This window comes from Poeciliopsis prolifica, unplaced genomic scaffold (assembly GCF_027474105.1).
Source record: "Poeciliopsis prolifica strain line A6 unplaced genomic scaffold, Auburn_PproV2 SCAFFOLD006, whole genome shotgun sequence".
In the NCBI taxonomy this organism is placed as follows: domain Eukaryota; kingdom Metazoa; phylum Chordata; class Actinopteri; order Cyprinodontiformes; family Poeciliidae; genus Poeciliopsis; species Poeciliopsis prolifica.
In genome coordinates this window covers 13,702,480-13,726,302 of record NW_026562381.1, presented here as the reverse complement: position 1 = coordinate 13,726,302, position 23,823 = coordinate 13,702,480, and the positions used below count along the sequence as shown (strand labels likewise).

The window sequence follows — 23,823 nt, the reverse complement described above, 5'->3', positions numbered from 1 at the left end:
TCCATCTGGACCATCCAGGGTTGCACAGCAGTCATCAGTAAACAAGTCTGTTTGAAAATTAATCTTCATTTACACCTGGGTCCACTGCGTCCGTTTCTGCTTGTGAGCTGGTTGGGGGAGGCCCAATAGTAGATTCATGCACCGCAAACCTCTGGAGGATCCTCCACCTCGAGGTTCCAGAGGCACCAGTAGCTTCAAATAACTGTTTGCTGCTTTGTAAGGGCATTTTAACAGCTGTTCTCTTAATCCGATGGATTTGTCTAACAGAAACCTTCTTCATTCTGCCTTTATCTGTACAAACCCATCTTTGTTCTGAATCAGCCACAAATCTCTTCACAGTATGATGATAATGCTTCAGTTTTTGTTAAGTATCTGATGTTTTCATACCTTGTCACACGGCACTACACTATCTGATGATTTTCATCAGCAGAGAGATCCTTTCTCTTTCCCATATTGCTTGAAACCTGTGGCCTGCTTAATAATGTGGAACATCCTTCTGAAGTAGATTTACTTTAATTGAGCTCACCAGACAAACTGATCAACCAGCTCTCTGAAATTAATTATAGTGATTCAAAGAGCCCTGACACACAATACCATCTATAAATTTAATAGCACAAACAAAAAAAATCTTTATGACACTTAGATGCAATTTGCATAATAATTTGAAGTGTGGTGTAAATATGCAAAACATCTCATATCTCTCCCAGTGTCATTTTTATGTCTGTTGTTGTGTTTGACAATGTCTAAACCATGGCAGAGACCAAATTAACACCTGCATCAGAACAGCAATGTGTCACTACGAAACCATGGCCATTCTCACCAACAGATGGACGGATTTTGTTGTTTTTCTTTGTTTCTTAGGTGGTGATGAAGACAAAGACTTTGACATCCAAAGGAACGTAGGAACAATCTTAATTGCCAGAAAACTTAATGCCGCTCGCCGCTCCAACTACAACCTGACAGTAGAAGTCACAGATGGCCACCGTAGCGCCACCACACAGGTAAGAAAATATATTTAAAAAAAAAGAAAACCACAAGAAGCAATGTTAACGCATAAAACAAACAAAAACACATTTCCAAAACATAAATGAAAAACTCTGAAGGTTCTTATTATTATCAGCCATAAAATATATTTAAGTTTTACTTTGATGAGCCTGGATCAAAGACATCTGAAGCATGGTGTTATATGAAAACTGAATTTTTCTATATTACCTGTTCTGCCTGTTTTAAATCATAGCAAAAACTTTCCCTTTCTCCTCTTACATCTGTAAACAGAAAAGACAGTTGAACTGATATTTCTGTTTGATCAAATGAGACATTTTTTACATTATAAGTTTTTTTTTCCTCTATTTTTATAGTTATGGTGGTGCAAACTAACAAACAAAGGTTGAATATGTCTAGATACCTTAATTTCATAAATATTTAACAGCTGATCAGGTGCTGCAGATGATGGGTCTTTCATGCATTTTCTTTTTTCATTTTTCAATCCTGTGTCCAATCTGCAGGCCAACATCCGTGTGTTGGACATGAATGAACACCGACCCTTCTTCCTGAAACCGCTGTATGAGGTGAGAGTTAATATTTAATCATACAGATAATGATCCTCCAAAGGTCATGCATGTGTGCTTATAATGGGGATGTTGAGATGCAAGCAGATGTAAAGCACCAGTAGAGACATGTCAGCAGAAATCTAATATAATACAAGTTTAGACAGCCATTGAAATGTCTTCTAGAGAGCATAAGTAAAAGCAAACGTTAAAGAAAACCAAAATTTATGATGTTATTCTTTCAAAAGCTTGATGTAAAGAGTATTATTTTAAGCTGAAATTCCTGTCTACATTTCATCCAGAAAGGCTATTAGCTGCCTTGGTGGATTACCTTACAGAAATCTGAAATGTGTTAGATTCTCAGTTGTGCCCTTAAGTACAGGAAGAGATGAGAAACTGAGAGAGATCACTGTTTAAGACAGGCTTTACTCCAGGTTAAAATATACTATTTACAAAATAAAAAAGAAGCAGATTCAGTACAACAGCTTTTCGCCCAATACCTTTATAAAAACTGAGGACATTTCTGTTAGACTTTCATAAAAAGATGTTTAGTGGATATTTTGTGATTTGCTAAATATTTATTATTTGCTGCCTTTAGTCATGCAGTTGGGTAGATATTTCATCATGTGAAAAAGAATAAACATTCTCTTTTTGTGCTCTTTCATTAATTGCTTAACAACATTTGGAAAACTGAGGTCTTACAAAGCATTTGGTTCTTTAATTTGAGATGAACAAATATGAATAACCTGGGTATGTCTTTGAGATGGCAACTAAATGTTTTAAAAAGCTATGTGCTATATTTTCTCACAACTTCACATCATTGTTATTTCTCTGTCTGAGCTGACTCTTTTAGCTTGATATTCCTCTTCAGCTCTACTCCCTTTTTACCTTCTTTATAAGAACCATCAAGAATCAAAACACAGTAAGTTTTTCTACACTGCTCTGTGATCATCTTCTCTTGTCCTTAAGGTGAGGGTTCCTGAAGACACGTCCCTGTGGAAGGACATCCTGCAGATCAGCGCTAAGGACGATGACACCAACAGCAACCTGCTGTTCTCCATCCACAGCAGCCTTCATCCGGACAGCACCAAGTTCTTTCACCTGGATCCAAAGAATGGCATTCTGGTGATGACGGAGAAGCTAGACTTCGAGAAGATCTCTGTTCATACCCTCATCATTATGGTAATTATTTATTATGTAATGACAAAAAGTTTAAAAGACCAGACTTTTTGAATTTTGCACTGATGATAGATGATTTACCTCTTCACATGCTGCAATATTAACTCTTTTCTTCAGGTGCGTGACCAGGAGATTCCAATGAAGAAGAATTTTGCAAAGGTGGTGATTCATGTGGAGGACTGTAATGACCACTCTCCAGCTTTCCTCAGCCCCCGTTATGAAGCTAGCATCTCTAATCTGGCCCCTGCGGGCTCTGAGGTTGTCCGAGTCAAAGCTCTAGACAAGGACATGGGGAGCAATGCAGACATCAGCTACTCGCTGCACTCTGGTGAGTCGCCCAGGCTTATTTTTATATTTTATCTGCGCTTGCTTCTTTTCACCTGAACACTGCTTCACATTCATTTAGCTATACAAACTCACTCCTGGGAGCTGTCTCTGTTTCATCTGCAGTCTTTAAATCTTTCACACTGGGTTGTTTGGGATTATGGCGGATCACGAGTAATCAAAGATCCTGGGAATGTCTGAGACAGAGAATGATGCTTCAATGCCAGCTGCTGCAATTGAACACATTGTTGTTTTAGTGTTTGATGCAGCAAACAACATCCATCTTTGTAATTATCTTATCTCAGATTCTTGCTTGTGAAGTTTAAAAGAATGACCACTGGTGTGAGATAAATGTCAATGCTCCCAGAAACGTTTTTAATGTTTAAAAGACAACAGAAGAATCAATGAGATGATACTATTATCACTGAACACCTTGAAAAATAAAGTAAATAGTTTTTTTCTGTACCTATTTTTATACAAATATGACTTAATCATCAAAATCTAAAATTAGATAGTTTTTTTTATGTATAACATAGCATGTCTTACCTCCCTGCAGGTAATATTGACGACATCTTCTCCATTGATCCTGAGCTGGGCTCCATCAGCATTTCCAAACCTCTGGACCTTCAGCCTCAGGACCAATTCCACCTAACAGTAAAAGCCAATGATCAGGGTTTCCCTCAACGTTCTGACCTCTGCTCCGTCCACATCCATATCCGCATTTCTGATCAAACGCCACCCATCTTCCCTGCGGATGAATATTTAACAGAGGTCAGTGAACTAAGAGCTCCCAGCACTCCAGTGCTCACCATCTCTGCCTCCTGCCCATCTGCAGTGCATTATGGTATAGAGAGTGGAAACTTAAATGACACATTTTATATCAACCCCTACAGTGGCTTGATTTCCACCAAAAGATATCTTGATTTTGAAACCTGGGAGTCCTACAAGCTCAAAGTTACAGCTTCCACAACAGCTGGAGCCATGTCCAAGACTCTCGTCCATATCTATGTCATGGATGAGAATGATAACGCTCCTGTATTTCAGCAGAAGGAGTACTTGGGTCAAATCAGTGAATCAGCTCCTATAAACAGCATAGTGATGGGGAAAAGAAGTGCACCGCTGGTCATTCAGGCATTTGATGCAGATCGAGATTCAAATTCTCTGCTGACATATCTGATCCTTGAACCTGAAGTGCTGAAAGTTTTCAAGATTGACCCAAGTATGGGTACCATTTCCTTAATTTCACCACTTGACTTTGAAGCCAAAGCTGAATATCACTTCACAGTACAGGTGAAGGACTCAGGGGAACCATCACTGTACGCAGCAGAGCCTGCCAAGGTCACTGTACGTGTCCTGGACCTTAATGACTGCGCGCCACAATTCACCGCCTCTATGTATGAGTCATCTATCATTGTCCCAGCCGTCAGAGATACTGAGGTTGTCCGTGTCATGGCCCATGATGGAGATTCAGCAGTCTCATACAGCATCTATGAGGGAAATCTTCACAATGCATTCTCAATTGATCCCAATACAGGAGTCATTACTGTGAGCAACGTGTCAGAGTTCAGGTCATTTTACCAGCTGACTGTCAGAGCTTCAGATGGTCTCTTTAAAGATTCAGCCACTGTCAGGATAAATGCAACTGAGCTGATGCCAAGTGATCTAGAATTTCAACATAAAATGTACTCAGCAAGCATTGCAGAAAACCTAAATACAGTGAAAACTTTGGCAGCACTAAAAGTCTCAGGATGCTACCTGAATGAGCCTCTTTTATACTCTGTAACCAACCCAATGGGAAGGTTTACTATTTCCCAAATGTCAGGGGTTCTTGAAACCACCGGCATTCCTTTTGACAGAGAGGAACAAGATATTTATGACGTAGTGGTAAAAGTTGAAGATACCAGAACCCCACCCAGAACAGCAACAGCTCAAGTCAAAATTTTTATAGATGATGTTAATGACAATTCTCCACAGTTTCTAAATTTGCCTTTTTCAATGATGATTTCTGAAGATGCAGAGCCAGGAGATGTTTTGTACCAAGCAACTGCCATTGATAAAGATCTGGGTGAAAACGGATCAATCATGTATTCTCTGGAGGAGGATTTTGACCTCTTCAGGATAGATCCAGATGTGGGCGATATATCCCTTCAAAGACCTCTTGATTTTGAAGCCCTGAATAAATACATGTTGACTGTTGTGGCTTCAGATGATGGCCTGCCAACTCATAGAACCACTGCTCAGCTCACTATTCAAGTAAGGAACAGAACCAATCCAGTTTTTCAGACTCTTCTTTATCCACTGAGAGTTCCTGAAAATGTTCCCCCATTCACCACCATTCTGCACGTTCAGGCCAGAAACCCTGAGGGATATCGGCTCATCTACAATCTTGAGGAGGAAAATGCTTCAAAGCATTTTCACATTGATTTTAAGACTGGAGTTCTGACCATAACCAATCCTCTGGATTATGAGAGCCAGACAATGCATTTCTTGACAGTTCGAGCTACTGACTCTGTTACTGGAGCGTTCTCAGAGGCATCTATTGAAATTGTAGTAGAGGATGTTAATGATAATCCACCACTTTTCCCACAGCTGACTTACAGTGTGAACATTGCCGAAGGGCTTCCAGTCAGCACCTCTGTGATTCAACTCAATGCAACGGACAAAGACTCTGGCAGAAATAAAGATTTGACCTACCGGATCATTAAGACTGAGGGAAATGAAACTGATTTCTTTGATATCAATCCTAAGACTGGATTGATTGTCACAAAACAGGTTCTGGATCATGAAGATATTGAACAGTTTAATTTGAAAATCAAAGCCATTGACAATGGGACTGTTCCTCTCAGTAGCGAGGTGATGGTTTTTGTAAATGTCACTGATGTCAATGACAATCCTCCTGATTTTGTCAGTTCTCAGTATGAAGCTACTTTGGATGAAATGGCCAAATGTGGCCACATTGTCATTAAAATTCAAGCTTCAGATCCTGACTCTGAAGACCTCAATCATCTCAAGTACAAAATAATTTCAGGTAACAAAGATCGATACTTCAACATCAATGAATCCTCAGGGATAATCTCCTTTTCCAACGTTTGCAAGAGGAATCTAGATCCTTACTACAACTTGACGGTGGCTGTATCTGATGGAGTGTTTCAGAAAACTGCCCCAGTTAGTATTGACATGATTAACAGCAACAGGCACAGTCCTTACTTCAAAAAGAGCATCTATGAGGCAGAGCTGGCTGAAAATGCAGAAGCGGGAACTCGCGTTATCCGACTGGCAGCTATTGATCCCGATGATGGGCCGTACGGAAGTGTGGATTACACCATCATCAACAAACTTGCTGATGAGAAATTTGCCATCCTCGAAGACGGTCAGATTGTTACAACGCAACCGCTGGACAGAGAAAACCCCACCCAGAAAGTGATATCAATAAAAGTGATGGCAAAGGATGGTGGTGGAAAAGTGGCCTTTTGTACAGTCAAAATTATTCTCACAGATGAGAATGACAATGTGCCTCAATTCAAAGCATCAGAATACCAAGTTTCAATTCAATCGACTGTAAATAAAGGCTCTCCTGTCATTCAGATTATGGCTTATGACGCTGATGATGGTAAAAATGCAGACGTGACCTACACTGTGGATGAAGCTGAGGAAGTTGTCGAAGACATCATTGAAATCAACCCTTTCACAGGAGTGGTCAGTGTTAAGGAGAGTTTGGTTGGAATGGAAAACAAGATCTTTAACTTTAAAGTGAAAGCTCGTGACGGCAGTCTCCCTTTTTATAACTCCACTGTCCCTGTTCAACTAAAGGTGGTTCCTCCAGAGGTTCCCCTGCCAAAATTCTCAGAACCACTCTACACCTTCTCTGCTGCAGAGGATTTTCCCATCGGGTCAGAGATTGGCTCAGTGAGGGCCAACTCTGACATGCCTCTCATTTACAGTCTGGTCAATGGGAATACTGTGGAAAGCAATAAAGACAAAGTTTTCAGCTTGGACCAGGAAAGTGGCACTCTGCTACTGCAGAAGACCATAGACCATGAAAAGACAAAGTGGTACCAGATAGATGTGATTGCTCAGGGGAACCATAATGGGACAGATGTTGCATCGCTGGTCTCTGTCAGTATCCAGGTTCAGGATGTGAACGATAACCAGCCCATGTTTGATGCAAGCCCATACAGAGCCTTCCTGGCAGAAAATATGCCTGCTGGAACCACTGTTATTCAGGTAAGACAAACCAGGCTTTCTTTCGTAGGTTTACTTCTTCTTCCGATGTATTGAATGCATTTAATGAAGTTCCTGGAAATGCCAATATTCTTGTTGAACAGAGAAGCATAAAATGGTGTCAAGTACACTGAGACATTTGCATGTCTACTGCTTATATGTAAACTGAACATAGACATTATACCTTTTCTTTATAAGATATCTGCACAGACTATAAGGAATGTTGAGAAAACTGGATGTGAATAAAGGTCTAGGAAACAATTATATACATAATAAACTTTTAAAAAGACATTCAAATAAATGTTTAGATATGCAGTCAATGTCGCTATCTTTGAAAGTTATTGTTTGTTTTTTTTTATGTTTATTGTGCCAGCATCTGGCACCTAGAGGTCTTAGCATTTACTTTAACCTCCACATAAGTGTTTTACAAGTCCATGCCACAATAGATTTCTGCACAGAATATGCTAATGGGTCTTTGACCTCTAGGTGACAGCCAATGATCCAGACACAGACACCAATGGCATGGTTACCTACAGTTTGGAGACGCTGCCTGATGACACCGAGATTGACATCAATGAGGTGTTTGCCATTGAAGGAGAAAGCGGCTGGATCACCACTCTGCGGGAAACAGACTGCGAGACTCTCAGAGTCTACAAGTTCAATGTGGTTGCCACAGATCATGGAGGAGATGTCAAGCTATCGTCCAGCGTCCTCGTGGAAGTGATGGTGACAGACGAGAATGACAACGCGCCGAAATTCACGGAAGACGTATACCATGGTTCAGTGGTGGAGAATGCCACCCCATTTGAGCCAATTGTTTCAATGACGACCACAGATGCTGATGTGTCCCTGGAGAACCGTTTGGTGACGTGTTATATCACAGGTTTGTATATCTGACTTACAGTATGTTTGGCCAATAGCTTTTTGCATGTTACTGCACTGTGGAGTGTGTTTTTTTTTGTTCAAGCAAGCATCAATGTTTTCATCAGTGAAATCACTTATTTGCTCTGAAGATCTGCTGCACTGTGGGATTTATAAAGACATTAATAAGGCAAAATGAAAATCTGTGTTAATCACCCTCAACTGAGTCACATTATTCCACCTCCAATTAATCCTAAAGTGGAGCGGTGTGACAACACAGGAATACCAACTGGATGCCCTGCAGCTAACAACAAACAGAGCCTTGAATTAATGCAAATCCAAGATAGTTAAACTTCTCTGAAGGAGTTCTGAGACAGAGATGAGTGTTTGTGCTGGAATTATTTACAATCGAAGGGTTCGGCTCAGGCAAACTCTCAGTTGTCACAAAATTTTTTATAAAACTGTCTACACACTTTGTTAATTTATTTAAGGTTTGTCTTATTCTGAATCAATAAGAATTTATTATTTTCACTGTTGATTTCCAGTTCGCAGGGCAAATGTGTTTTCTATGTTTTGTCTTAAGACAATATTACTAATAGTACTAAAAGGAGTATTTTTTCTATGTTAATGTCTTATCAATAATACTTAATGTCTTACCTCATAAGAAAAACAGTGAATTGTATACTCATACACAGCTAACAAGTTAGAATTAGGTTTCTTTGCTTCCATCCTTCATGTTACACCTTAGGGTTATCTCTTTGTACCTTTCAAGTTGCCATTTGATATTCCTATTTTTTAATATTAATTTTAGTTTATTTTGTCCAGAATTTTGATGAATGATGGAGATATTTTATTAAAACAAATATTTTTTGTCTTTAATGATTTTATGTAACTTGACTTTTTATGTTGTAATCATACATTTCGATCTCGGTTTTACTCCCCATTTGGGTCAGCTGAAATATAAAACATTATGACCCCAAACCCAAATTAGCCCATCCGACCTTGTGCTGGTGCAAAGTCACATATTAGCAGATTATAAAAATACCTTTAAGGACCTTAATATATATGTGAGAGTTATACAACTCCTTTTACCGCTCCTGAACCTGTTGGAAGAAGAAACCAACCCATGTGAAATGTAGGAATAATTAGGTTATTTAAATGGAAAGAAAAATCTACCTGGCATCTGTTTATTTCCACAATTCATTAATATTTTTTGTTTTCTTTACATTTGAAATCAATTCCTGTCAAAATTATTTGTTTCCCAACCACAAATAATAATAATATATAAAAAAAACAAAACAAAAACAAAAAAATATATATTTGCAAAATGCTTCTTTCTCCATTTCAGTAATATGTAACATGGCTTGTTTTAATAAAGTTTCTACATTTTGCTGTAAAAACACAACTTTTCACAAAAAAAAAAGAAAATTAAATGCATGTTCCCGTAAAAACTGGGAGAATGTCAACTTGATTTGTGGTATTTCCATTCCAATGTCAACATTATAAATTAAAATCAGCATAAATAATAGCTCGAGGTTTATTAATGTTGGTGTTTGTGGAACAAAATCCACTTAGTGTGGCCAAAGAAAACTTGTGGAACAACAATTTAATTGCAGTACCCGAATGGCAGCTCAAGACAGTTTCTTTCTTGAGGTTAAACCTTTTGTTTTTACAAGAAACCTTTAATTAAGCCCTTGCCAACACACATCACCTGTCCGACAAGGTGTGTGTGTCATTATGAGAAAACAGAATCTAAAATTGCAAGTGTAATGTAGAAAAAAATCTATCTCAAACATTAGCAGGACAGTAGCAGCTATGAAACAATTGGAGAATCACAAAATATTTTCAGCTGCAATGACAATCGAATCGTCAGATTCAAAAACATGACGCAACTTCTTTTTTTTTTCCTCTTGCAGATGGAGACCCATTGGGCCAGTTTGCCATCGTCCAGGAGGACGAAGGTCAGTGGGGTCTGATTGTGAAGGAGAACCTGGACCGAGAGACCAAAGGCCGATACACATTAAGGGTGACTGCCACTGATGGGAAGTTTGAGGCTCCGGTTACTGTTGATGTTCATGTTTTGGACACAAACGACAACAGTCCAGTTTGTGAACAGGTGAGTCGTTTCACAGCATCACTGACAAAAAGCGATTGCTTCTCAGATACTTTGTTGATCCTCTCAGTAAATTTGGTTAGGCAGTCCCAGATTTGTTGTCAGGATCTTCTTTCACAGGGAATTACAAAAGAGGAGTGCTGTTTGTACAGCAGTACTTGCGCTATTGCACTAAATGTTTATAAAAGATATCTAGGACAATTTAAAAGTTGTGCGGGTATATATATATATATATATATATATATATATATATATATATATATATATATATATATATATATATATATATGTTATATATATATATATATTTTTTTTTTTTTAAATAAAGTTAGTTATTAAAATATCACTAATAAACTTTATTTATTAGTGAAAGGATGCTTTTAATCTGACATATGAGTCTAATTTATTGAAAATAGCATTTCTCAACTGTTTGCTAAAAACGTCTAAAATGATTGAAGCTTGTAAACACTGTGGCAGCATGTTATCCTCTCAGCGCCACCTGATTATTTTTCTCATCCTCTGTCTCTAGCTGATGTACACAGAGGGGGTAATGGAGAACTCGCCACCAAGGATGTTTGTTCTCAAAGTTTCAGCTTCAGATCCAGATGTGGGAGCAAATGGCGAGATTTCGTACTCACTGCACGGTCCAGACGCAGATAAGTTCCATCTGGATCCAAGAACAGGTATGATGGTGTCTGTGAGTGTCTGGGATGGTGATAACATCAACAATCTGCAGCTGTAATGAGCTAATAGGAGCCAAAGCAATTGTTATTGTCCAGCAAATCACTGATATCAATTCCTTTCATTCTGCCATAACATTTATCCTCACCTAAAATTCGCACTCCTGATTTTACAGATAAACTAGATGTTTTGTCATGTCCTTCTGAGAACAATCATCCCTTTCACTGTGAAATAATACGAAAATGTATTGGAGGTCACAAATTTACATTTCAAGATGTGTTCCCAAACTTTTTCCACAGTACTAATACCTAAATTGTGAGAATCCTTTGGAATGATAAATGCCAATTTCACTGTAGATAAACATATTTAAATTTCGATAAGAATAAAATACTTTTTAATTACATATAAAATTGTGATGTTTGGTGATTAACTATTTCGGAATCCACCTGCCTTCAGGTGAGCTGTTCACTCTGGCCGTTTTGGACCGTGAAACTCATTTGGAGTTCAACCTGGTGACAAAGGCGACTGACGGCGGTGGTCGGTCCTGTCAGGCCGACATCCTGCTGATGACCCAGGACATGAACGACAACCCACCCCTCTTCTCCTCTAGTCACTACGAGGTCACTGTGTTCGACAACACTACGGTTCGCACGCCGATCGCTGTCATTTACGCCAGGGACCCAGACACAGGTGAGCAACTGCTGACGTTTAGAAATGGGAGGTTTTCAGCTCGGTGAGAGCAATGTATTGTGTTCCCCAGGTCCCAACATGCTGAGATTAAACATTTGGCCTGGTATCAGAAGCCTGGCTTTGTAAGTCTATAACATGTATGGGTATAAGCATGTTTTTGCTGATCCCAAACATAATGACATGCTAATCCATTTGCAACAGAGTTAATTCTTCCGAAACTCCCCCTTGATACATTATGTCATTCCAGCTCTCTGCACAGAGATTTAATTCTCTTAACACTTAACCTCATGAGCTGAAAATCTGAAAATTGTAAGTTGGTTTCAAACGTCCTTCTGCCATGTTTGAAACAAACCTAACCCCAGGGACGGTACTTAACCCCAAGGTGCCTGTCGATTTGTGTATCGGTGCATGGATGTGTGCATATTATTGAGTTTAAAAGGATGACTGGGGCTTTAGTATTAAGTGCTTTGAGTTTTATAAATTCAGTTCATTTCATCACTTGATCAAATTTTTTACACCCTTGTGTGCTTTAACAGTGTTCTTCTTTCATGCTGGCACTTCATTGTGTTTTCAGTACCAACTCTCAGTCTGTCTAAAATCATAACTTGCTGAGTGTAACTACCTCTTTAATCCCAGTGTAACAACCAAACATATTGATGCATAACACTGTTTTATGGGTTGTTTACAGATAAGCCCCAATTTTGTGTGTGTGTGTGTGTGTTCTTTTTTTTTTTTTGAGGGGATGGTGGAGGTATGTAGATAGTTTATTTTAAGTCAATCACTTCATCTTGTTCTGAGTGCTAAATTCAACATACAAACAAGTTTAAATCATCACTTGAGATCTGCAACTTGAACAGGAAGTTTGAGCTCTTCAGTCAACCAAAAAGCAGTGTTTAGTTGCACTTGCAGCTGCTTTCAAGGTAATTGTCATCTGCTACTGCACCGAAAAACCTCTGACTGTTATTTCACTTTGAGCCACATTCAAATGGAAAGCTCCCCACTTATAAGATCAGTAAAAATAGTTATTGTAAAAAACATAGAAGATTTGACTATAAAGTGAAATACTCCATACTAAACTCTAAATACTAAATATGACCATGTAAAGAAAACGGTCTTCTGAAGAATAAATATCTAGGGTTCATTCCTTCACATCAGTGTAAACTGATTGTGTTTGTTACAAAGTGGAAAGCAGGGACATAATCATGCATCTATATGTGTCAGATTGTTACTGTCTTGTGCAATCAGTTAAAACTGCAATCACCACTCTTATCCAGGATATTTTGTTTCTGTATGGTGCCTTGACAGACAATGAGTAGATAAGGAGATTATCTAAGGGTCATGGAAATAGCTGCTGATGGTAACACAAAGGACCTTGAATACCTACTAACTTGTTTTTGATCAACAGTGAAAGAAAATTTCAGTTTTTCATTTCAGTTGAAAGAGTTGTTGAAAAGCCAATAGTCTCATTTATCTCTTTTTGAAACACCTGGAGTTTAATGATTACAAAATATTTAGTGTCACATATTTTACATTTTTATTCTTATTTTGGAAAAAAATGTCTTGTTTTCTGTTGCTTTATTTTGCATGAAATTAAGAGACCTCTTTCTATTTTTAGATTTAGTTTCCATATCTAGTTTCAAATGTTCAATATGGAAAAATGTTCTCAGTCATATGTGGTCAAGAGACATGCACCAGTCGGTTATTTGAACCAAGGTAAAAAAGTTTATGGCAGCATCCAGATGTGGTAAGGCCACCCTCAGTGGGAAGCAACTCACAACATGTCGGTGAAGTAGCAAATAGTGTTTATTCTAGATTTTTTTCTGTCTTTCTCTGTCTCTTGCTGTCTTTTTCTCCCTCTCTCTCGCCAAGATTTCATTACAAGAGAACTTCTCACCCTCACAGTGTGTGTTCTCAACAGTTGTTTTATATTGCAATGTTGTGGGGGCCACTTAATGTTGTTTTTTCTGTTAATAAAGATAAAGATTTGTGCATAGTTTATGTCGTTTCTAAAATAATAAATGACACCATTTTTGTACATACATAGTTAATACCGCTGGGGAACCTAAGGAAAAAGTTTTTTGTCTTTAAAAACTTGTAGCTGAGACCAGTTTGCACAGATGCGTTTGTCTGTTTACAGTTTGAGTGTTGAAAGGTTTATGGTCAAACTCTGATGCAAGGGCAAATGTAAAGAAAGTGATCAAACAGTCTGCCCATAAACTAGCTGGTACATACTATTTACAAGGCATACTTTGGCAGCTCAGCCACTCCTTTGGATGTGCAGCAGCTTGTCTTTTCCTGCTCTCACAGGTTTCTCACAGATGAGACAAAGACCGGCCTGCTTGAGGCTTTACTTCATCTACTGGTGCATCAGTTTGCTTCTTCTGAGATTTATTTTCTTAATGAGCAAGCATAAGTAAACTTTTCAAATCTAGCTGCTGGCTTTTAAAGATCGAGACGGTTATGAGAACAAATCTTAGTTTTTGAATGGAATACACCAAAATGTGTTTTCTGTCATGGCAACAGAAAGACAAACTGCTTAACCATCATCTTTCAAACTTTTGTCCAGTTAATCTTCTGCAGAACACCTAAACTTCCTGGTGTGACTTAAGTTTCCATGCTTGAATGTTTATGTGAAATGCCTTGATGAAAATAAGGACTTGAAAATTAAGTTAATTTACAAGACTTATGCTGTGGTCAGAGTTTTTTCAGAGACCTTATGAGTAGTCGCTGAACAGCTTTTGCATTGATTTATTCATGACCTGAAAAGAGGATTTGGTGCCCCCATCTGTTGAGTTATTACCTATTATCTTGTTTACTGCATAAAAGAGAGTGACATGCTTTACATGAAATAGCAATGCATTTGATCTTGATACATAATCTCAGATAATTTCTTGCATTCTGAATTGGTTTAGGGGCAGGAAAGGCGGGAGCTTGTCCAGGAAATAATTTATCTAAAACTTGCAACTGACTGATGGTAATATCTGTGAAAACATGAATGGAAAAGATGCTCCATATATATAAAGGCTGCAAAATGTTAATCCAATTCAAATCTCAGTTAGAGGCATTTTTCTCTCTGCCCCTTTTTTCTTTTTAGCAACTTTCAAAGATGAAAGTTGTCTTTAAAATGAGATTCAATAATAATAGTGAACGACTGAGGATTAACCATTGTTTAGAGGTATTTTACTCCTTAAAATACCACTTTCAACCGTTTCTATGCTTATTTTCAATAATACTTTCAATTGTAGTTAATTTCTTTAAGTTTTTCTCCTCCACCGCGTTTTAGACTTTTAAGGAACAGTCTCAGACAACAGCTTACGTCATTTAACAGTCTCATCAGAGAATTATTGATCTTTTGTTTTATTTCCAATTAAAATAAATTTTAAAATATAAGATCTTTATTAAACTATTAGAAGTTTTTCAAAATATTTAAATAAAAAAAAACTAATGTTTCTGCACACGGAGGTTAAATTTGGTTGAGTTTCTCGTGTATGTTTATTCTTCATGTTTGAGCTTAAGTACTTCAAAATTTCTGTTTTGCAGGCATCAACTCTGAGGTTAAGTACTCCATGCTGGCTGGAGACCGTGGTTTCTTCTCTCTGGATGAGTTCTCTGGAGTCCTGCGGCTGGAGCGACCTCTGACCTCCGACACCCCACCAACATTTGAGTTGAAGGTTAAGGCCGCCGACCGTGGCCTGCCTCGCCACCTGTACTCTGTTGCCACGGTCACAGTGGATGTGGTTTCCCTCGATGACTATCAACCAGTGTTCCTGAGCTCGGAGTACACCGCCCAGCTTTCAGAGTCGTTGGTGGTCGGGTCCGAGGTGTTGAGCGTGTCAGCGCTTACCAGAGACGGCGGTGGTCCGGATCCCATCGTGTACCGCATCGTCTCAGGAAACGAAGATGGCCGCTTCCACCTGGACTCACAAACAGGTCAGAACTGTTTTTTGTCCTCAGATTTAAAAACTGATTTCATTTTCTGAGGTGAATTTAAAAAATATGTTTCTTCACTGGGTTGTAAGGACTATTCTGTTTATGAATTAAAAATGTTCATAAACTTTCAAATTAAATATGATTACAAAAAATATTAATTGTAAAAGATATGATAAGGAACAAAACAAATATGTAGACTTGCCATTTTACAAAATAAACCAATTTATTTTAAAATACACACATTTTTAGCTTTTCACATATAAATATCTCTAAGAAGAACAATAGAAAAAATATGTGTAATTAAACACAAAAGAATCAGAAAGTTTCCGGTCTGTAAAACTTAAAGAGTATTTCATGAGTGGAACAATAGCAAATTTGCTACTGTGAGAACGTTCTTCCATAGTGTATAAATATCTGAATGATGAATGGAGTGCCAGCAGTTTATTGTGCGGATAATTCATGTGCATTGTATTCGTACAACAAAGACAAACCAGGGAGCTGAAACTTTTGATCTGGAGAAAAAAGATTTTGATTTGATTTCCTTCAAGGTGACTGGAGGCCTCATGTTTTTTTTTTTTTTTTTTTTTTTTTTTTTACTAAACTGTCAACGGAATATAGCAATTAGGATTTTTCTCAAATAAATTAACAAGTATTCCACCTGTATTAATATGCAAAAGCCAACCTTCCCCTGTGATGCCAACAGAGTGAAATGCTTTGGGGAAAATTATGAATAAAGTGTGTAATGTAGAAGTATGATGTATAATTAAAAGTCAGAAACATTCAAAGTTTACCTCAAACACGTCTGTTTTTTTTTTTCTTTCAAGGCTGTCTGAAAGATATCCTGCATTCAGCCTTCTCATGTTTTAAATAGGAAGGACAAGCAAGACTGACAAGAAAATAAATTTGTTGAGACTCTTGAGAATGTAGAATTACCTCTGTGATATCTAAGTTGAAATATAGTTTAAGATTTACGACTTTGTATATTGAATTTAAAGCATCATGAATAAATTTTGTTCACAGTAAACATTGCAGAAAATGTTTACACTTTTATGCAATGCTTTATGTAATTATTGGAGTTTGAAACACAGAAAGAATGAAGCCGTCATATGTTCGCTTCACTAATTAATGTCTTTCAAAACAACTGATAGAAAAAAAAAACTGATTTTTGCAGAGCCTAATTAAACAACCTAAGGTATATTCAATATATTATATCTAGCATTTTCATTTCGAAGAACAAAAGTTATTTTACAAAAAGTAAATTTCTGACTTTGTTGAATAATATGAATAATTTAAATACCTGCAAATCCCTAATTTTTGCTCTCTTTGTCCCATACTCACAATATTCCAAACATGGAGCAATTTCTACAGTCATGACTACATGTGCTGTTATTAAAAAAGGGACATAAATCCAATTTTAACTAAATGTTTGCTCTCTTACGGTTGCACACAAAAACAAAACAAGAAAAAATAAAAAGACAGTGAATAAAAAAAAAATTATTTGCTATGTTTCACATAATCCACAATCACAATTAGAATAATTTTGTAACATGAGCTGATCTTCCAGGTTTCCAAATTATGAAAATCTAATCTAAAAACAAGCAGAGATCCCACAAAGTCACTAGAATGTAACCAATTACAGAGCACTCGAATGTCCAAACCCCTTTTTTCTGCAGACATTGTGAAATTGTTTATAGGCCATATTGTCTACCTCCGTGGTTTACTCCTTTGTTGCAAATATTCATTCTAATTAATTCAGCAATAGTTTATTCTAATTAAAATGTTCTGTGTTACACAGTAAACACTAAAATAGTTTTCAGTGGGACTCATTTGCCAGCATGCTGTAAACAAAACTGAGAATCCCACAGAGCATTTTTCCATCATCTCCTGCAACCTCTGCGCTCCTCCCAGATATTACTCTGTGTTACTTCCAGCTGTGAGCGTGAATCTCCTGCTGTGAAAGGCATGCAGGAACAGCAGCAGAAGCTCAGCAGCCTGCATCCCCCCTGAATCTCCCAAGTGTAAATAGTTAAAGACCCTAAAAACAACTGTAATATCTGCTGTTGACCTGATAAAACATCATTCAAAAGCATCATCCACTCACTGGTTGGTGAAGAATACACTAGATAATTTATATTATATGATTTTTGAAAGAACTATGGATCCTTTGCATGATAAGCAAGCATCTCCAAGTTGGCTATAAAGGACATAGCTGTGGTCAGTAAATCTCACACTGGCAGTGGATCTGGAGGTGTTTTTCCAATATTAGCAGACAAGCAGTTTGTCTTGTCTGATATAGGAGCCAGATGGATTGGGTCTAGCCCTCTTGGCAGCTTAATATTTCACTGAATCATCAGGAAAGATAAACTAATCATGTGACAAATAGGTGAGTTTATCTTCAAAAGCAGGGTAAGAGAGAAATAACTCAACAAAGTTCTGTGAGTCTACAGTTTTCCAGAAGTAAATAGTTCATTGTTTCAATTCAGCATGAAGGGCAAATATTTCATGCCTGAAAGTTGGATTGGGCTTTGATCAACCAACAAATTGTGAAAAAATGAAAGTACTTTCAGTAAATCTATGAATAGGTTTAAAACAAATTGAAGGACTGTATGACTGAAAAGAGGACAATGTACCACATATTTTTTGCTGTTCTGAGAATTTAAAATCAAAAATATTAATACAAGGAAATATAAATATTATGCTTGCTGAATGAAGCTAAATTTGTATTTTTTAATGTCTCCACTGTGCAGTTTTTACACCATCTTGCAAAAAGCGCCTTGTCCTTTGAAGTTTTTATTTATTTATTTATTTATTTTTATGTAAATGCCAGTATCTTCCATGTGTTATTCTATTGGATGATTTGGTAATAGACCAACACTGAGAACTGTGAAGAACAGTGAAGTGAAAGGACAATAAAGGCATACATCTACAGGTAAAAATCACGGCGTGTGGTACGCATTAGCATTCAAGCCCTTTCCTCTGCTACTTCTGCACATAATTGAGTGCAGCCATTTGCCTTCAGAAGTTAACTAATTTGTAATTTAATCTTAGTATAGATGCAGCTGTTCTGTGAAGTCTTCAGAGAATATTACAGAACAAAAAGCATCATGAAGACCAAAAAACACACCATAAAGGTTACAGAGGAAATTGTGAAACATTTTAAAGCAGGCTTAGATTATAAAACAATGCCCCAAGTTTTGAACAAAGCACTGTTCATTCCATCAATAAGTAATGAATGCATGCCGTAAATCGATTGTGAGGATAGATCCTGCATGGAAGAGGGTCAGTGTTGCTTCAAAGATAAGAGAATTTTAAGTTGCAGTTTGCTGGAATGCATGAAGGGAAGGTGGCCTAGAAGAAGAGGGGAACAGAAAAAGAAACTTTTGGGCCTACATGCAGCATCGTGTGTGTGGCAGAAAATCAACCCTGCAAACCAACACCTAACACACTATCCTCTTGATAAAGCACAACAGTGGCAGCATCATGCTCTGAGGATGCTTGTGAGACTTGGGTGGAGCAAAATACAAAAAACCTGTTAAGTGTCACAAACAGACTTGGGACTGAGGCAAACTTTTTGTCAAAGCAGGTTTAGTCTGTGCATAAAAATCTGGAAATAAGATATTAGAAAAGATTTAATTGCGGTAAATAGTGTAATTGCATTTGACTAAATGCAAATATTTGTCACACCTTTGGGAACAAAATATGGATGATTTTATAGGGAACATAGTTGAGTAAACCAGTATATGCAGCTGTAGATCAAATGTTATTTTAAATGAAAAAATATCACCACTCTTTTTCCTACAAACTGTCACCTCAGGAATAGATAACAACTTGACAATCCTCAACAACTTAATCCTCAACTGTTTATGGCAGCACAAGATTTTATCTGCACATTTAAAAAATTTAAGATTTGTACTAATCTTTTTTGAACTCTGTGTTCCAGTGAAAGCAAAGTGAGCTCAGTTGGTTTTTATTGTTTGTAGCTAATAACAAATTAATTCCCTGCAGCTTCTTACAGGTTTTAACAGCCTTTGCTGCAGCTTCTCAAAGCACTGCTGTTTGTATTCACAATAAATGTGCGAGAAGTAGAAGCATAGAAGCTGTCAGTGACAAACAATCCTCACTCAGTTACTCTGTGGGATGTCACTTCATGCTGTGTGGAATGAGTTTACTGCTCGGAGCAAAACTGTGAAACAAGTCCATACTGATAGAAACCTGGCAGTAGAAAGAAAAAAACTCCTGTTGTATGTTTATATCAAAGGCTTACTACATTGCAGGGTTATAACAGGGAATCAAAAACATTAACATAATTACTGTACGTGCACAAACACCTCTGCTGCAGTAAGAGGGATCCACGAAAACTCCAGAGACAAGCTGCGAAACTGTGGCTTCCAGTCTGATCCCTAAAGCTCACTTTAGAAAATGTTTAAAATCGATGTGTATCACCAGATGTGTTATCTGGTGGTTTGGCCCAGATATGTAAAAACCTCATCCTTTCACTGAATCATTTATGCTCTCTCTCTGCAGGGCCCCAGTAAGCTGCCATGTCAAACAATAAACAAAAGTACAAACCTCCTTCTTTCACTTTGTGGAAAGTTTTTTAAAATAAAGACTTATTTTAAATTATGTCGTTTTAGGGCTATTACTCCTGTTTGCTGGTTGATCTATCACAGCTTGGTATTTAATAAAAAAAGCTCAAGGAAGTGGAGATTCGTGCCACCTAATGGCGGCTGGATGTTCAGCAGAAGAAAAATATAAAAAACTGCATATACAGTTTTACAATTACCAACATGTTTTACAATTACATGTTGGTAATTGTAAAACCAACATGTTTTACATGGGAGCCTCCCAAGGACATGCTTTAAGTCAACTTCTATTCTTGATACTCTTTTGATTCCAGTTCAGCCCTAACACCACTGTGGGATTTCTTAATATCAATCAACATCAAAACTCTGTGGAGAAAATATTTAATCTCAATATAAAACCAGACAGTGGACTTCAGAAGAAAGAAGTAGGATAAACTACTTACCACCTGCCCTGGACTCTATATCTCATAGGATCTAACCTGGAGTATACAAACCTGCCCAGTAAAGAAGGAATAGTGTCTCTGTCTAAAAAGACTGAAAATGTATAATATCTCCACAGGACTGGCACTGTAAACCTTCTTCATTTCTGCTACTCAGTAGTTTCTAAAGATATCACCATCTGGTACAGGAATTATAACTCACAAGACAAAAGCTCTACGTAGGTTGACCTTTGAGACATCTTGATTCAACGATGTGGATCCAGGGCACATAATGAAGAACATTTACCATCCTAACTATAAACTTCTTAAGTGGCCATCAACCAGCAGGCGCTTGGATTTCATGCCAGCTACAACTGAGAGTATTAGAAAAGGCTTCTTACCAGAAACAGTGCCATTGGCCTGAGGACAGAGATGAAATACTATGCACTCAATTTCTTTACAACAAATCTGATGATTTTACCTAGAGCAATTTGTATTATTTAATTTAGTTTCTGTTTTTATTTGCTTGTTTTTTTACAGTTTAGCACTAAGGAGTTGTTTTGTTTTTGTAATTTCACTGCTGTTGAAATTAAAGATGGTACTTATTTTAGGCACAATCTTGTGAGTGATGTGAAAAAGAAAGTCAGTCATAAGTTAATATATTATCTACTATAAAATAGAACAGTGTGAGGGAAGCGTATTGATTTATTGTTTAGCTGAGCACTTGGGTGCTTGTTCTCTATGCAGAATTGGTTCTATAGAAGGACTTTTGTGCCATGTGTAAATGATAAGGGACTAGGTTTGATTTTTCTATCTTGGTTTTGAAAGTTAAGATTTATGTAGTCTTCTATTTGTAATTAAGTCATTTTTGTTTTAATTTAAAGTGATTTAGTTTGCTATTTTTTCAGTATTTTAGCAGGTTTTTCATTTAGTAACCTCTTTCTCATCATTATAGCTGCACAATATATTTAGTCACGATCATCACTGAAATTATAATATGTACACAATTGCTAAGAACTGTTTGGATCAAGTGTTTGGAAGGTATTTCGGGTGGCATGCATCCAAACTGCTTGCCAGTAATATATTTGGCTCGATGGACGCACTTTTGCTGTCTCACTGAGTTAAGTGATTTCAAAGTAGTTGACGTTATTTCTATTGGATCAGCTTATATATATCACCACTGTTGATTTCTTACACATATGAAAACTGATTTACGGTTCTTCCAATAATATTTAGTTTAAGAATAAGAAGTGGAGGAACCTTGGAATAGTACAAATTATAAACAAGCAGAGACCTCTCAGTAGGAATTCAGCAAAAAAAGAGAAAGGATGTGTTTTATTTATACAAAAGGGAAAACAGGATCCCAGCCTGCATTTTCACAGTTGGATTGTAAATCAAAACAACAACAAATGAATAAATTACACGCCCTGGATCATTTTGACTAAAACTAGCTGCAGAAAACCCCTTTATCTAAAAAAAATAAATAAAATGAGACCTATGTTCTTTGTATAGGGCACAAATAATTTACTCTCTGAAACATGGAGATGTTCGATTTTAGCAGAGTGGCGGATGGTTGTTTCGTGTTGTTGGAGCCTATTTTTGTTCTCTCTTAATAAGGTGTCTTTTGGCAGACTGGCTGGCAGCCCAAAACTGGGAGTATGTTTCACCCACACTCTGCTAGATATGACGAGCTGCAGCAGGTAGGTGCGCTCCGGCTCTGTGTGGGATAATATGCCCACAATGAAACGTTCTATTGCTTCACACTTGCTCAGTGTAACAAAAACAGAAAAAGTTGTGTCCCATATCCAAACACTGAAACCACTGTGGGTTTGTGTGAGCTCACTAAAAGTTAACTAGAGTTGTTTTTTTGTTTAGATCTGTGCTTTGGACTGTAGTTAATGAGTGGATCAGGATGTTCTGGAGTTAGAGCTGCAGGCTGTAATTCTATTTTTTTCTGCATGGTTTTGGATTAAGGGTCTTTATTGGTACTGCTCCAAGAAAGGCAAACATGTTTTGCTTATTTTCTGATGACGAGAGGTGGATATATTTGCCAAGGATGTTTCATATTTTCCGTCATAGCCAGTATCATGTTGATTGAAATGGGGAAAAAGAAGATGTTTTAATAGGAGATGATGTTATCCATTGACTCAAAGAAATACTCATTCTAAAACTAATAAGGAATTTGTTTGGTGCCAAGACATTATCCCTCAAATTACAATCTCGTTAAATCTGTTGCCAGTTCAGAAATATAAATATTGTTTCCAGTTTGGTCTCTGAAAATTAAATTTTATTATCAATTTAGCTGCCAATATTTAACATTTTTATGATCTTTTATGTCAAAATTATTGTATAAAGTATTTTAAATGATGTCTTTTAAAAGTATAATGTCCACAGAAACATTTTAATTGAACTTTGCTGTGTCAGTTAAGTGAATTTGATCAAGGATGTTGTCATAAAACTATCTATTCTCTTTCTGTGAGCTGTCAATAGTGACCAATGAACCATTAGTCAATATTAGAAACTAAAAAACTAACATAGCAGTCAGCACATAGGCATAGACTGCTCATTAATAATGTAAGGATCGCTTGGTTTGGTTCTTTTAGCAACAAAAAACATATTTTCTCCTTTTGTAGTTACATCTTAACTCCTTTAGCTGTTTCCATAAACTGATGTTGGGCTTCACATGAGGATGACAACATGCTCACAGACAGCAGGCATTTGTGGAGAGATATATGTCTCTTTAAAGGTTAAACTAACAGCTTTACTGAGCTCAGTTACACCACATGATGCCACAGAATGTGTTTGACTTATGGAAAATATCACCGTCCAAACACATTCCGCTCACGACGAGAACACCCATTTAAAGATCATAAAATGCCTGTCAGTCCATATAAGATTGACGCTGCATTTCAGTCTCAAGTGTAGTCAGGCAGATCACAGTTTGTATAGGAGGTTGTGATGACTGTTCAAATGTGTAAGACAAAATAAATGCTGGGGAAACAGATAAAAAGGAAGGTTGCTGAGATTTGTGAAGATGTAAAATAAACTGATGTCTTCATAACTTTATGCAGCAGTTCTCACGTGAGTATTGTGCAATGTATAGCAAGTAAACATCAAGTTAACTAGTCTTTATATTGCAATAAAATTAATGTTTTCTATCCTGAGCCTGAATTTATTTCCATCAATTGTAGAAAAGGCATCACAGAGCTGTTTAAAGTTTTAGTATATAAATAGGAGAACTCACTTAACACTCTAAAAAAACATTAAAATTAAAT

General features: G+C 37.2%; 1 protein-coding gene across 1 annotated transcript in view; it reads left to right on the top strand.

Annotated features, from left to right (window-relative positions):
- LOC129360413 (protocadherin Fat 2-like) overlaps positions 1 to 23,823 on the top strand; it is an 88,125-nt gene that overhangs the window by 37,804 nt on the left and 26,498 nt on the right. Inside the window, exons 7-16 of the mRNA XM_055030620.1 lie at positions 862 to 1,001; positions 1,506 to 1,568; positions 2,517 to 2,729; positions 2,844 to 3,054; positions 3,607 to 7,274; positions 7,758 to 8,154; positions 10,049 to 10,248; positions 10,775 to 10,928; positions 11,383 to 11,616; positions 15,157 to 15,546. Coding sequence (XP_054886595.1) covers positions 862 to 1,001; positions 1,506 to 1,568; positions 2,517 to 2,729; positions 2,844 to 3,054; positions 3,607 to 7,274; positions 7,758 to 8,154; positions 10,049 to 10,248; positions 10,775 to 10,928; positions 11,383 to 11,616; positions 15,157 to 15,546 — 5,670 coding nt within the window. The remainder of the gene's footprint in view (positions 1 to 861; positions 1,002 to 1,505; positions 1,569 to 2,516; positions 2,730 to 2,843; positions 3,055 to 3,606; positions 7,275 to 7,757; positions 8,155 to 10,048; positions 10,249 to 10,774; positions 10,929 to 11,382; positions 11,617 to 15,156; positions 15,547 to 23,823) is intronic.